Raw genomic sequence first — 15,997 nt, forward strand, 5'->3', positions numbered from 1 at the left:
AATTATTAAGTGCATTTTTATTAGGTCATGTGTAAGGCCTGGGTTAGACTTCTGCAGGGAATCTATGTGGGACCTACAGTTTCGGCATGAGTGGCAAACGTCATTGCCGACATTTACGTTTGTGCTCCTCTGTTCTGTGTTAAATAGCTTGTGGTCGTGTCCTGGTGTTATATGTGCGGTTACACCCACGATGTAAACAAATAAAATGCTGGGACTTTTTCCCTTCTGGGTCGCCTCTCTTTGTTGTGGACAGATTTTGTCACTCGAGTTTTTTTTCAGTTCTTTGTAGATTCCCCTTTGATTCCCTTACATTCCAGTAGTTTCATCTGTCTCCCACCAGGAATTTGCTGACATTTGTGAGCCTTTATATCAATGCTATAATTATTACTCCTTATATTGAGGTGTCGATCAATATTCACTCACTGATAAATTAAAAAACAGCGGCGAAAAAGGTATCGCGGGTCGGGTTACGGTGTAGTTATGAAATGTTGGTGGATGTATATGTTTGAAGTATAAATCAGTCAGGCTGCTAAGTTATAGTAAAATCAGTTAATTTTGGTCATTGTTGGAATCTCTTATTCACTAACTTCAAATTTAAATACAGGGTTATATGGTAGGGATTTTGGCCCTACCATATAACCCAACTATCTGGTGGTGCAGGTAGGAGCTAAAAGAGCCTCAGGCAGCAGCAGACTCATGGGAGACTCGTGCAAACCTGCAGGTGGACTGTGAGGCCCTGAATTTTGACTGTCATCAATATTTCTCAAGTTCCTCTGAGAGAGCACCTTGAGGCAACTTTTGTTGTGATTTGGCGCTATATAAATAAAATTTAATTGAATTGAGAGGCAGATTTAATAGGTCTTAGTGATCGAAGGCTTGCTCTCCGTCATAACATTTTGAGCTGAACTGAAGAGCAAGTTTGAGATTTGAGTGAGGGGCAAAAGTACGCAGCTGTAAAGGAGAGATGTGTTCTTTTTTTGTGCACGAGAACTTCATAAAAGCAAGAAAAGTAATCGCTTAGTGGAAAAATGTTTTGTTATGTTTTTATCGCCTTTGGAAATAAAAATTTAATTGAAGCTGTAGTAAATATCCACCCCAGGCTGACTGTGTTACATGCAAGTTTTATACAGTGAGTGTAATAAAATCAGTAAAGCACATTAGCAGGGAAAAAAAAAATGAGAGCGCTCATCCAGCCACCCTGACAGATGTCTTATGGATGATTGAAAGATGACTAATTCTGTATTTAAGAGAAATTAACTTCTGTTTCTTTCTGCAGACTCTTCTTTGTTATTGAATATGTGAATGGTGGAGATCTCATGTTCCACATGCAGAGGCAAAGGAAACTCCCAGAAGAACATGCCAGGTACAGTCTGGCCGTTTGCTTCACGTGTGATTAAAGGGACAGATGCGTTTTTAATTTCTTTATGCAGCTGGAGCTGAATTTAAAAACACAGTAATTTCCCTCTTTGGGTTTCAGATTCTACTCAGCAGAAATCAGTCTGGCGCTCAACTACCTCCACGAGCGGGGAATCATCTACAGAGACCTGAAACTGGACAATGTGCTGCTGGATTCTGAGGGTCACATCAAGCTTACAGACTACGGCATGTGCAAGGTGTGGTTTACGGATTAATGTGGTTTGTAATGATACCGCAGTGCACTTTGGATAAAAGCACCTGTACAGCTGCAGACGTGTCGGTTTACAGCCCTCTGAGATGATCTCACAGCTGATGATCTTTCTTTCTTTTTTTTTCTTCTTTCAGGAGGGCTTGAGACCTGGCGATACGACGAGCACTTTCTGCGGTACCCCCAATTACATCGCCCCCGAAATACTCAGAGGAGAGGATTACGGTGAGGATTACGACATAGAAGCACTTACCAGAAATGCTATCTAATTCTGCAGTTAGAAAGTGTGTGAGGCAAAACTGGGTTTATCTGCACTAACACACTCAAGCTACATTATATATAAACAATTCAACAACTGTAGACAAACGTAGGAACACATTTTCTTTGGATACATATTAGTTTTTTTAATTTAGGATATATGTAATTTATTTAAATGGTGCCCGACATACAGCAGTGATCTTAGTGCACAAAGGAAAACTGTCACCACTGTCGCCAATACCCCACAATACACAAGCCAGGTATCTTACACTGTCACCATAAACCAGGGCTACTAGTGGGTAGTGATTGGTAGAAGAGTTTTTTGCAACCCCTGGGTTATTTATTTCTTGGTTTAAAAAAAACAAACAAAACAAAAACACCTAGCTGAAATTTGTGTATGGTTCTGCATTGCAATATAAGCGTGTGCAACCGTCTTTAAATGTTTTCCAACAGTTATTGAAGCTGTTATTATTTAAATCAGCTCTATTTTCAGCAAATGTAATGATAAAGTGCATTAAAAGTTTCCTAACTACACCCTGAAAACAAGTTTTAAAAAGCTGTTTTCTCCTGGAAGTTGCTCTTTTAGCACCATCTTTGCTGTTGGGGATTTCTCAACTAATCTAATCTGGGTAATTCAGGACTCCTCTAATGTCTCTAATGGTGAGGCACACCTATTTGCAGGATGGGCTTAATGTGAGAGGGGGAAAATAGGAGTGAGAGATGTTCTGTTACTCGTGTAGTCCTCTAACTTTCTTTCTGAGGTGTCATTTTAACCCCTCAAATGTAGCAGAAATCACATTCTGCCGTGCCGTTAGCTTGTCCACATGGGGATTTTTGGTCAAAGTTATGGTTTATATAGCATCCACACCCCTTGATGAAAAGTAAAGACCCAGTTGGGTGACATTTAATGTCTAAAAACGGTAGTTTTTAAAGTTAAATAGCGTGCTTGTCTGTTTCTCTAAATCTGCTGACCTCTGCCTGTGTATGTCTTACTTGCCTAGCAGCCATTTCTGTCTTCATTCAGCAGCTATTCAGTTAATGCTACATTAATTCAGTTAATTTGCGCGGTTTAATTATAAAGTTGAGAGACAGCCCAAACAGAAATGCAGTAAAATGTAAAAATGTGCAGATACATTTGGGGGTGGGGAAAGAGGCATTTGTAATATTCATTGAATCACAAAGAAGCAGATTGAGGAAAAAATTAAGTTGTAAAACAATTTTGTGAAGAAAAAGTTTGAGATTTTGAAATGCTGATTAAACTTCAGTAGTACTAACAGTTGCTAACACAATGGGTTTGTTTGATAACATTAACTCCATTCTTTAACACTGGTTCATCTACAAAAGGCATTTTGTAGAGGCAGCCGTGCACTAACAGAAGTAGCTCGACTTGAACGGACAGCTTTATTCTCACATTTCGTCTTTATTCTTGAAATTTTTACTTTATTCTCAACATTTGGACATAATGATGAATTAATCATAAATAAATACTGCTCCATCTAAACTCATATAAAGAGTCCAAATTGTGTGAAGCTGGCAACTTAAAGCATCTCGTAGTTCAGATGTACTTTCAGCTTCTCGGTGAAATATCAGTTTCTACATCCTCAGTGCTGCGTGTTCGACTATCCACACACGCAATGCTGTAAAAATAGAAAAGCCTCCTTGGTCACCAAATGTGGTGTCATGGCAACAAATTTTACAGTTAAAAGAAAAAGTTTTTGATTGTTTTTCCCTCCTTTATTTAAAAAAAAAACAACAACACATATGAGCACAGCAGCTGTTTTTAGACACAGTAGGAACAGCACACGTGTGAATAATGAAATTAATGACGGCTGGGTTTGATTTTAGCTGCTCGCTCAGCTGTCGCGCTGCCGAGGCTGCTTACAACACCTGCGCTCTTCATATTGTGATGGCTGTAGTGGGAAAGTTGTTTTGTTTTTTGTTTTTTAAATGGGCCGAACGGCAAATTGTGTGGACATCAGAGTCACAGCAGGGGCATGTGTGATCCAGTGTAGGTCCACCATTGTTCTGAATGTGATCCCTTATCATTCAAACTGTTAACCCGATCAATGAGATGATTATACTTCACTGACTCCACGATGATCACACCTGCTTGTCTTTGTGTACAGAAAAACAAATGTCAGGCCCTTTTTGGGGTTTTTGGTTGTTACTTATGAAAGAAATCAGCAAAAAACAAATTCACTGGGTAAATGCATCAGTTGTTTGTTTGAGTAGAGGAAGTCATGTCAGATCTGACCTTTTTTTTTTTTTTTTTTTTGGGTATTTATCTTTTAGTCTTTACACAGAAAACTGCGTTCCAGGGTTTTCTTTCCTTATTTTAATAATAATTTACATACATTAAATTATTTTTAAGTTTAAAAAAAACTTAATGAAGTCAAAGACTGCATATAAAAGATGGACTTTTATATAAGGGGCGACTCGTGTGGCTGCAGAAACAAGTCAGATTGTATATATGATCTTCACATATTTTTATCCAGAACATGAGAGGAGGGTGTAGTTTAGGGAAGGTCTACCTTGTCCCTCAGTTTTTTGGTCTTCCCCTCATTTATCATGTCCGGTTTCAAAACATCAAGATGGCGATAGCCAAAGGAATCAGTTTGAGGATGCCACAATGGCATCTAAAATGTTCTGTTTTCTCTTTCATGTCTGCCTTACTTGTTTTACAACTTTCACATCATTACGGCTTCTTTTCTGTCGTTGTTTTGACAGAAATTTTGAATTCACAGAAATTTACCCTGAGTAGATTTTAAATTTTAAGTTGTTTTTCAGCTCTGTCTGTTTTCTTAACATTAGGGAGATATGGATATTTAATGTGATTGGAGGATTTCCTCCTTGTAAAGAAGAAACTGGAAGTTGTTTTTTCTGTAGCCACTTCCATTTTCGATCCAGTTTCTGGTTGGCAACATATCAGGATTACTTAAGCTTTGTTATATCCCATATGTTGTGCTGCTCGCCTCACATTCATATTGTGAAAATGTATGCAGTTTACATTAAAAACATCCTTATATCTCCATGTTTGCCCTTCTCCTTTCATGCTTATGTCATCAAGTCTTGTCCTGTTTTAAATCACATAGTAACACTACAGTCTTCTGAAATCTGTGATGTGGAGCAAAACCAGATGTTTGAAAGTGCTGTTACAAGTGAAGTGACAGCTAAGATTTGGTGAAATGATGCAGCTGTTCAGTTCCAATGCACATGTGCCAAATTCAAGGCCCGCGGGCCACATGTCTCTTAATTTTTAAATACATTTGGCTCGCTCCGTTTTCTCAGCTGAGGATGAGGTTGAGCATCTTATTAGCACTATTAGCATTATTTTCTTGACTAAGTATTATAAAGACTACAGTACTTGTTTCTAGACTAGCTTAGAGCTTTATGTGGACCAAACTGTAGGTGAGAAGGTGGTGTGAGACATACAAATGAATTTACTGGAAATGCATCTGTCCTTCATTTTCTTTCAGAGTTAAACTGATTGTGACATTCCTGCCCTAATGGCCTAAAAAAGAAAGAGAGAGAGAGAAGTAGGCAATCTGAATAATGTTCTTGTTGTCGAAGGTGTGATAATATACAGAAACCCCCACTTTTAAAGTGAAGGTGGTTGCTATAGTAACCCTGACATGCTGGTGTACTTTGAAGTTTTGTAAGTGGCAATTAAAAGTTCCTCCTGCAGTTGTCGGTCATTTGTGGTGTTTTGGCGTTTCAAAGCGTCAGAGCTGTAACGTACGATATGTGTGTGTGTGCGTTTGTGTGTGTGTCCCAGGGTTCAGCGTGGACTGGTGGGCACTAGGCGTGCTCATGTTCGAGATGATGGCGGGCCGGTCGCCCTTCGACATCGTCGGCAGCTCCGACAACCCTGACCAGAACACAGAAGACTACCTCTTCCAAGGTAACAGCGTGCTTCTGCGGTTCGTAAAAAAACTGCTGAGTTCATGCAACACCTTCATGTCGACACCTTTCTATTGGCTTCTCTCAATACCAGGAACATGCCATCTGTTACAGAGAGAAGTGTGAAACCATGTGTGTGTGTGTGTGTGTGTGTGTGTGTGTGTGTGTGTGTCCCCCCCCCCCCCCCCACCCCATTATTTTAGTATAAATAGGGTTTTATATTGTGTTTGTTTCTTATAATTAACAGTGAGGTGGGTTAACAAAAAGCTTCATATCTTGGGCTGCTGCGAGCATACCCAGCAGGATTGAACTCATAACAGCAGCAGTGTTGGCACCATCTCATCCTCTCCTCTTCTTGTCCACCCCTTGACCCCTTTTCTGTCACCTCCTGCAGTAATATTGGAAAAACAGATCAGAATCCCACGCTCGTTGTCAGTCAAAGCTGCCAGCGTCCTCAAAGGGTTCCTCAACAAGGTAAGAGAGGGTCTGACAGGCCTGTAGCAGTGCCACCTCTTACTGGCATTTTTTTTTTTTTTTTTTTTTTTTTTTTTGGGAAATGTATCCACTTTCTTTCCCAATTCTTTCTTCTCACTTTCTCCACCTTTCTTCTCGGGTATTGGACTTGTTATCTTTCCCTTCCACCATAGTCTCCCACCGTCTCTCACCCTCTTCTCGCTCTCACTCCCACAGGATCCCAAGGAGCGCCTGGGCTGCCACCCTCAGACGGGCTTTGCCGACATCATGGGCCACCCGTTTTTCCGAAACGTCGACTGGGAGCTTGTGAGTGATTCAATTTCATCCTCTGCTTTTCTCAGTCAGTTCTTTCAAATGAAGGAAATCAGTATTGGTGCATGTTGGATAGGTCAAAATAAATCCATACAATCGATTGCGGGGGAAAAGGGGGAGAAAAACAAGAGCTGCCGCGAGACCGCAGAAGGTCAAATCTGAGTGCGCAGGGTCGCCGTCTCCTGCGCTCTTTCTCCTGCCCTGCAGGTATAGACGCTCTGTCAATACTGAGGTTATTAGCTGTGGGGTGAGACTTGTTTCTTTGTGAAGAGCAGGCAGCTGGAAACAGACAGGCCAGGCAGAAGACTGACAGCAGCAGATACGATTACTCACTCTCTCACACACACACACACACACACACACACACACACACACACACACACACACACACACACACACACACACACACACAGGAAGTTTAAAGACGGAGAGGAAACGAGAGGGGACGGATCACACGGGGCCGATATGTCGATCTCTGCATGTCCGGATTGTCGAGCAGTGATTCATGTTGACGAAGAAGCCATTAACACTCTAATTTCAGCGCCGCTGTTTACAAATCGTTTCATTCACAAATTTTGGCATGATTACTGGAACCTCAGAGAAGCTCGTAGGTTGGCTCAGATATCGCTGATGCTTTCTCTGAAGCTGCGGTTTGCACTCGTTGCCACTAATACTGAAAACCACATGCTTGACTGGATTCTTGCTATGACTGGTATTTGTGTCTGTGTATAATCCTTATTTATAGTTTATGCCTGAAAACCAGTATGAGTGTGAATACAAATGTAGAACGCAGTGCAGGAAATGAAGATGTGGACCTGTATTTACAGATGTTAGTCACTTGTTTGGTATCTCGAAATGACTTGTAGAAAAAAAATACCGGTGAAATTTAAACTAGGGCTAAAAATACTTCGTTATTTCTGTTGCTTCCTGTTATCAGTTTCAGCGATGAGTAAATTATCACCCAGGAGTCTTTTTAGGTTCCTGTTTTGACCCTTAGAACCATGAAATGAGTGTCAGATGAGACTCACGGCCTCATGTTGATATTAGCTTCAACCTTACATATGAGCGCATGAACGAATGAATAATGTATGTATTGTTAATGTATCCAACTGAAGGACTGATGAGCTGATGGGGCCCGAACTGTGCTCATGGATGAGCTACAGCAGGGGTCGGCAACCTTTCTGATGATGAGTGCCATCTAAAATTTCCTCAGAAGTCAATGTGCCAATGTTATGCAATCATAACGCCCTATATTAACAGTTACACATTATATCGAACCACTTTATAGAATTATATTTGTTTGCAGATGTTTGCAGCTATCAGCAAATACTTATCAGCTATTTTGAAACAAAAAAAGACACTTTTTATCCATAACAAGAACTCCATAACAGCAAATGAACTGTACAACAGAAAATCCAAATGCTATTTATGGTCTTCCCACAACAATAATAAGAAAAATAAACTGAGCCAATATGGCATGTTTGTTAATACAGAGATACACATGTTAATGTGATCTCTGGTCTCCCACTCAGAGACACACGTCTCCGAGTGTCCAGCATTCAGACGGCTACCTGAGGACACTCTCCGTGTGAGAGAAAAATCTGTAGAGCCAAATACTGTAAATAATATCCCTGCAATGTTCTGAAGACAGTTAACCTTGTCAGGAAATGATGTCCAGCAGGTGAAAATGCAAGCTCCATGAACACGCACAGCTGTGGATTCCAGCTGCGTTCGTAGTTCTGCAAACTTTGGCCCCCACAGAGTCGAGCTTTTCAGTTCAATCAGCTGCATTTCAATTAACTGGCATTAACTCGGCCAGTTAATGCGAGACAAATCCAGACAAATTAAAGCTTTCTGGTTTGATCAGTCTTGAGTCTACGGATGTATCCATGTATTTCCGTGGTGTGATCTCTGGTCTCCCACTCAGAGACACACGTCTCCGAGTGGGAGACCAGAGATCACATTAACATGTGTGTCTCTGTATTAACAAACATGCCATATTGGCTCAGTTTATTTTTCTTATTATTGTTGTGGGGAGACCATAAATAGCATTTGCATTTTCTGTTGTACAGTTCATTTGCTGTTATGGAGTTCTTGCTGCGCTGAGCAGAGAGCTCCTGAAGCTTTTGAAGTGTCAGAATGTGGAAATTTCAACATTGCTTGAAAAAACTGCCAGCTAGCAACGTCCCTCTCACCGGTAGGCTAAGTTATTTTTAGCCAATTACAAGTTGAATCTGGTAGTTGGGGTTGTTAGCTCATTAAGAAGCCAGTATGGCACAACTAATGTGTCTATGCGAGCTAACTTGCGATGTGCACCGCTGGCGCGGCCATTTATTTTTTATGCACCTTCTCAGATTAATTCACTGTGTGTCGTGCCCGGGGCTGGACTGGGACAAAAAAACAGCCCGGGCATTTTGACTAGAGACCGGCCCACCAGGTATTGAAGCCTTTGAATGAAAACAAACGCTGTTGTGACAGTGATGTACACTTTCTTGTTGGTATATGTATGATTTCTATGCATTTTATGTCAGATAAAAACTTTGGTTGTAAGATTCAGATAATTATTTATTAAAAGCTAGATATTTTAAATGAGAATAAGAAAGTATTTCTTTGTGCCCCCCTTTACCTGTTAATGTCCTACCTGGCCCCCTGGCAAAACTTGGCTAGACCCGCCCCTGCACAGTTACCAGCTGTCAGCTACTTAGAAAAAGATCCTGGGGTTATTTGTCTCTCAGAAACAGTTCATAGCTTTCCTTCAACTCATTCATGTCACCTAAAAGGTAAACCTGTTTCTCCATCACCTGTTCAGTAAGGACATCTCCTGGTTTCATCTTCATGTTTCCCTCTCACCACATATCCAAACCGACATCATGACCAGCAGCTTTACAGCTGTGGCTCCAGCAAACATCAGCTGATAGTAGAAATTAATATTAAATAAATTCTAACATCAGCTGATCAAGCTTAAACGTGCTGCTGTTGTTTAGCGCTGTTTCCTCTTTCTGGCGCAAAGTGGGCGATAAACAAACAAGAGAGACGATCAACTGATCATTGATCAGTTTCATGATTGAAGTAGAAACAGGAGAAAATATGAGAGAAGAAGAGGCAGCTGTGCAGCGTAAACACAGAATAATTCCAGCTTTGTGTCTTTTTCATTGTAGCTGAAGTCCGGGACAAACTGTTCCTTTTCACCTCAATAAGAAACGCGTAATATTTTCTCTGAATACCAGACGATTCCGTTTTTTAATGGGATGGTTGACAACTCTACTAATTAACCTTATGAATAAAATAAAGTTCACTATCAGTAACATCATAGCACCCACCCAGCTGTATAGAAACTCCGTCATGCTTGTTAGTTCGCAGTACGAGTTATTGTAACTGACTAAAAGTCAGCACAATGAAAATAAACTCAACCTAAATTTGTTATGTATCTGACCCAGATAGATTGCAGGTCATAACTTCTTACCTGAAGTTCAGTTCACCTGACACTCGGACCGGCGGCCGCCTCTGGTCTCTCCTCCTCCTGCCTCCCCTTTCTCTCATCGAACCTGCTGGCCTCTGTGGAAGCGCCGCCATTGCCACCACCAAACAACTGAGCTATTTTTACACATTGACCAGCATCTGGCCAATCCACCACCTCTCATTGTTTATACCGTTACAAAAAAAATAAAATAAAAAAAATCGGCACATAAAAACGAAAAATCACCAACAATGCCTGGTGGGCCGATGGCCAGTCCAGCTATGGTCGTGCCATCAGTTAATGAAAATGACAACAATTGGAGGGGGAGGGGGGGGGCGGAGTTTGATATGCCAACTGATAAAAAATGAAATCACATAAAGTAATGACAAAGATGAGGCAAACACGACTTAGTGTGATAAACTTTGTTTCTGAACACTTTTATTGAACCTTCTTTATTTAATTTATCTGTTTTACTTACCTGTCTCTGTTGTTTAAGGAAAAATAAAATTAATTAATTAAATAAAATTAATTAATTTAATAATAAATAATTTGATTTTATGTTAAGTTGTTTAAGGTAAAGGATGAAAGTGAATTTTGCAGTTTAGGGCTAATTGTGTTTAATACTATTTGTTTTTGGGTTTTTTTACTTAATTAGAATGAAATTATACTGTTGTGGTATTTTTAGCAATGAGAACAAATCTGTCATATCTGAATTTGCTGTCACGTATTCGTCGTACTTTACTAAAAAAAGTTTACATTTTCTACCCATTTATAAACTTAATTAACTCTCAAGTGACCTCATCTAGAGTCATTTTGGACGCCTGCCACATGTTTATATGCGTTGTGACATTTTTAAATTGTAAAAATACTAACCTACCTCCAATATCTTAAATTTCTCATATGAAATTGGCCCATTGATGTGGCATGGATAATGGAAAACTGTGTCATCAAAATATTACTCTGCACAACATGCATATATTACAGACACACAAGATATCTTTACCCCTTGAAAGCCTGTTAGGAGTGAGCCTTGAAGCTCTTTTGTAGAGTGATCAGCTTCTATCATATTCTGTCAATACTGTGTTAGACCTCACATTTATTGATTTATTATAGAGGTCAAGGAGAGGGGTCTCTGCCTATGCAGCTGCCTATGGAAAAACCCAGAAACCATTCAATGGGCATCCAACCCTCGTCTTTATTGATATACCAGGAGGTGGTCAGGAGTGATGTGTATGCTAAACAGAAGCCTGGAAGCAACAAAGGATTAATAAAGCACCCTGACTGTGAAGACTTGATTGTAATTTGTTGATCAAAGTTAGTTTCGAGTTTGGTGTTAGGCTCCCAGCAAACTGTAATACACAGTTCACTCAAACACACCTTAATAATTAAAACAGTCTGTTATTGAAAAGAAAATACAGGAAATTTATATTTGACTAAATTTGTAAACTCTCTCCAGAGAAAACGACATTTAAGTACATCAGAACATTTTAGAGTGTTTCATAGATAAAGACAACTCTTAAAAGCCATTAAAAGCATTACTGTATAAATTATAGTATGGTCATTTAAGTGTTAAACTAATCCAGATTAAATCTGCTTTAAATCTTTTAAAGAAGACAGAGCACGTAACATCAGCTTTATCTGCACAGACAGACAGACAGACAGGGCAGCTCGCCAGGATCACCATGACCTCTTTTCCCTGTTTGGTCTGGAGCTGAGACCCAGCACTCGGTCAGAGTGTCTGGAGGATCAGCTTACAACCCTCCCACCCCGTTTCCCCCAACGCTGATGTTTGCCCCGCAGTGTGCTCTCTGGCCTGCAGAGGGAGCAGTTATTGCCCTCCAAACAAGTGCAGTAACACTCGGGACAGAGAGCTGCACGTACACTGTGATAAATGAAACCACAGGCAGAGGAAATGAGTGGAAGTCCCTAATAAAAGTTTTTACTCTGTGTTCAAATTTTTTCATATATCTGTACCTGAGCTGAGGTGATGCAAACATTTCCCCGTTGTGGGATCAATAAAGTCTTATCTTATCTTATCAAATGCTTTTGAGTGGAGAGGACGTCACTCAGGCCTGATTACAGCTGCGGGAGAGCTTATCCTCTCAGAAATCCTGTTGGACAAACTCATATACAACCTTGATACAGTCACTATTTGAAGCTTCTTAATAAGACTGCAAACAAGGATTGTTTCCATTATTCACAGATTATTTCTCAATAGATTCATCTCTTAGTGTATGAAAAATATAGTCACAGTTTCTCAGAGACCAAACAGATGCTTTGAAATTAGATTTTTCTGGCCACTCTGAAAAGCTCTTTTTTTTTTTTTTTTGGTTAATCAATCACAAAAATACTTGCAGATTAATTTTCTATTAAGCAACTAATTGGTTATTTAAAGAATTATTTAAAAACTGGGTCCTACCTTCGTCCTTTGCTTTACTTCCAGCTGGAACATAAACAGGTGGTCCCTCCGTTCAAGCCCAACATCTCAGGGGAATACGGACTGGACAACTTTGACGCCCAGTTCACCAACGAGCCAATCCAGCTCACGCCTGATGATGAGTGAGTCAGCGCTTCATTTTGTGCTCATTTCCTGTTGCAGCCTCAGTTTTCTGTCGATTTTAACCAACTTTTTGATCTTTTCTCCTCCATTTTTTTTTTCCTTTTTCAGGGACGTCGTGAAGAAGATCGACCAGTCTGAGTTTGAAGGCTTCGAGTACATCAACCCTCTGCTCATGTCGGCGGAAGAGTGTGTGTGAGGGGGCGTGGCGTCTGTGCACACGCACACCACACCACACACACACTCATGCACGTGTTTACGTGGCGTCTCAGTGTCTTCAAGCTGCATGTTTACGAGACAACCCGATGACATCCACCTTCTGTTCGAGGGCCGCACACATGCACAAGTAGAACGCTTATTTGCCAAATCGAATCTCACACTCTGCCATTTATAGCCACTTGTCCTTAAGCCTACCTTCTTTCTTAATTATTTTTATATCATGTAAATCTGCACTGATATCAGAAATATCTCGTCGGGGCCTCTTTGTCGGTGGCCAAAGTGGCTGCTAAGTTCTTCCAGTGTCGCTGTATGTGTGGGGGGGTGGGGGGGAAGAGGCACGGCCCCCTCCCGACAGATGAACTGAGCTTCCTCTTCTTCCAGCTGGTGGGGTGTTTTCAATCCATATTTTATTTGTACATACATGAAAATACTAATGAGGATAAACGTTAGACAGCGACTTTTTAGCTTCAAGCCAGTCGGACAGCACTGACATCTTAAAGTTTTTGGAATTAGCTTTGTCACGACGTCCCCCGCCCTTCTCTGTAGAAAAAATAATAACACTAGCCTTTAAAAAAAAAAAGAAAAGAAAGGAAAAGAGTAGAAATGAAAAAATAAATAAAAACAATATATTTTTCTCATGTTTTGTTTACCATTTGTCAAAGTGTTAAATGTTCCAGCCCTGAGTAAAAAACAAAACAAAAAAAAACATGAATGCTCAACGTCTGGACGGTAAGGGGCTACTTCAGGTCCCTTCTTCCACAGTGAAGGAACCGAAGCGGCAACGTAACACTAATAACAAGGAAATGCTCTCAAACAGTGAAATGAAGACGCTCGTTCTGGAAAAATGGCACACGATACCTGAAAGCTGGAGCACGGGTTTGTATCTTTCTGCGCGGGGGCTGTTGGTGACGCTCACATTCATACAGAACCAAAAACTAAACACATGAAATGTCTTGCTGGTACGTATTAGAGGGTACAGAATACGTAAGGAAGATGTGCTGTCATAGAAATATATATATTTAGATCCCCCTCTTATTTTAACACTTTCTAAAAATTTATGATCTGTTATCAGTCTCTTTCTTTGGTATTCATTCCATGTTTGTCTTTTTTTTTTTTTTTTGTGCTGCAAATCAAATATTAAAAGAAAGAAGAGCTCAAAAGAGCAGCGGACCGCACCGTGAAAAGGTTTTAAAGCTGTAACCCATATCCACTGGACTCAGTTTTTACCATGTTCGGCCCACAGTTTATTTTCTGAATTAGATATTTTATAAAACTGTTAAAAACATAAAGCATAATAAAGACTCGCTCTGTACCCGTAAACTGTAAGCGGGGGTGCACAAACCTCCAGGTCCTCTGGCGGAGCACTCTGATCTGTTACACTTGTTACTGTTGCTTTGTTGTTTCTTTCTTTTGTGGATATGGTTAGTTTTGATTGTTTTTTTTGTTCTTTTTTTTTTTTTTAATCACTACATTGATTCCAAAATGTTACTGGGTGATCCCAATGGAAACACTTTTTGTTGTACTTGTTGTGTTTTGAGGATGTTTGCCATCCACAGGACACTGGTGAACTTTATTATTAGCGTTCAGAGAAAAAAAGAAAAAACAGACACTAAAATAAACATTTTATTTCTCTCCTTGTGGTAATATGTGTTTGTTGGTGTGGCTCTGTCTTTGGTTTAAAAGGCACTAGTAAGTACAAAAGAAGCGGAAATAAATTAGAGCTCTTAATGAATTATAAAGATACTATTTAGGAGGAAAAGCCTTTAGTACGTTCAATGAAAAGCAAGAATTAAAAAAACAGAACTAGAGGAAGTGGGAGTGAATGCAGTACAGGGTTCAGAATTTCATTTTTGTGCATCAGATATTGGGAGTAGTTGTGGTTAAAAATACAGCAACGTTTCTACTGATTTGTTTGATTCAGCCACTAAAAACATATATATGTAACACTTTTTGTCCCCTGGGTTATCTTCAGAATAGTTATCATGTGGTTCAGAGGAATAATTAATATTCAGTACGAGTTTTCATTTCCCTTTGAGGAGCTTTGGCAAGTAGATCTCCGGTGACGTCACAGCAACGTCACCGCTGCTCACCGTGCAGCTGAGGATTCAGATGTTTTGATAAAAAATTTAACACGGTTGGGAGTTGGTTTTTTGTGCCAGGGATGAAACGCTGGGTATCTTTGCCTCTGCTCCTTTTCTCTCTACATTTTTTTCCTTTGAGTCTGTCTCTCACTGGTCCCTCTGATTACATCACTCGGACATCAGAGACCCTGGTTAATGATGGAAATAAACCTTTTGGTTCTTGGAGGTGCATCATTTTACTCTGTAAAGCATGTACTTTCTGTTTCATATAATTTAGTTCATTTCACTTTCAGTCAGTGTGAGTGAGTGTACTTCAGCGGTTACACACCCACACACACATTAACTGATAGTTTCAGTATTGCATACAACAATTCCCATCATCCTGCTATAAATTAATCTCCTGTTCTTGAGTATAACCGGTGGTCTGCACCCTGTCATTCTTCCATTAATGAAGATGTCTGGTGATTATACACTGATAATGATACGCCTACTTCATCGAGAGTCTAGACTTGGTTAGATGTAACGTTATTTCTCTTAACCATGGAAATAATTCTGTCATCATCCACTTCAGTTGTCCTCTGTGGTTTTTCAGGCCTTTCAATGTTGCTGAATTGTCCAGTGCGTCCATTCTTTTTACAAACGTACACCAAACATCAAATTTATTCATTCAGATAATTAATGACAAAGAAAAATGTGATTCGTATAAACAATGTACACCAATCAACTAACTTTTATTTGACCTGATTCGATTACATTTGATATTGTACATGTATAACAAAATTTACACATTTAATTTAAAGTGAGGGTTTTGAGCTCTTTCTCTTTGAGCTCTTTTTTGCTCGCTCTCTCTCTCTGATGGGTTTATTTGATTTATTTTGGTCTTTAAGCCTAACGATGGCGTCCCTCACTTGTGCTCTCATTTGTTTGAAGCTCACATTGAGAATTGAAGTGACAATTTACCAAATGCAAGCTTAAACCCTGAAATCAACTCGTATTTTGTCACTGAGTAATCAGGGAACCAAGATTATTATTGTGATCTAAAATTAAACTAAAACTAGATGTGAAAAGAGAAAACTTTCAAAAATTCTATACAGTGACCAAATTCCAGATTTTAA

The 15,997-nt window shown here is 39.8% G+C and overlaps 1 protein-coding gene across 1 annotated transcript in view; it reads left to right on the forward strand.

Moving 5' to 3' along the window:
* Nucleotides 1–14,433, forward strand: part of prkci (protein kinase C, iota) — a 49,872-nt gene extending 35,439 nt beyond the window's left edge. Inside the window, exons 11-18 of the mRNA XM_085440473.1 lie at nucleotides 1,277–1,363; nucleotides 1,478–1,613; nucleotides 1,762–1,849; nucleotides 5,658–5,783; nucleotides 6,177–6,256; nucleotides 6,473–6,562; nucleotides 12,469–12,584; nucleotides 12,694–14,433. Coding sequence (XP_085296599.1) covers nucleotides 1,277–1,363; nucleotides 1,478–1,613; nucleotides 1,762–1,849; nucleotides 5,658–5,783; nucleotides 6,177–6,256; nucleotides 6,473–6,562; nucleotides 12,469–12,584; nucleotides 12,694–12,781 — 811 coding nt within the window. The 3' untranslated portion in view covers nucleotides 12,782–14,433. The remainder of the gene's footprint in view (nucleotides 1–1,276; nucleotides 1,364–1,477; nucleotides 1,614–1,761; nucleotides 1,850–5,657; nucleotides 5,784–6,176; nucleotides 6,257–6,472; nucleotides 6,563–12,468; nucleotides 12,585–12,693) is intronic.
* Nucleotides 14,434–15,997: the final 1,564 nt, after the last annotated feature.

Source organism: Copadichromis virginalis, linkage group LG18, assembly GCF_057382275.1.
Source record: "Copadichromis virginalis isolate Kocher_CV1m ecotype Utaka linkage group LG18, C_Virginalis_male_GT1.1, whole genome shotgun sequence".
Lineage (NCBI taxonomy): Eukaryota > Metazoa > Chordata > Actinopteri > Cichliformes > Cichlidae > Copadichromis > Copadichromis virginalis.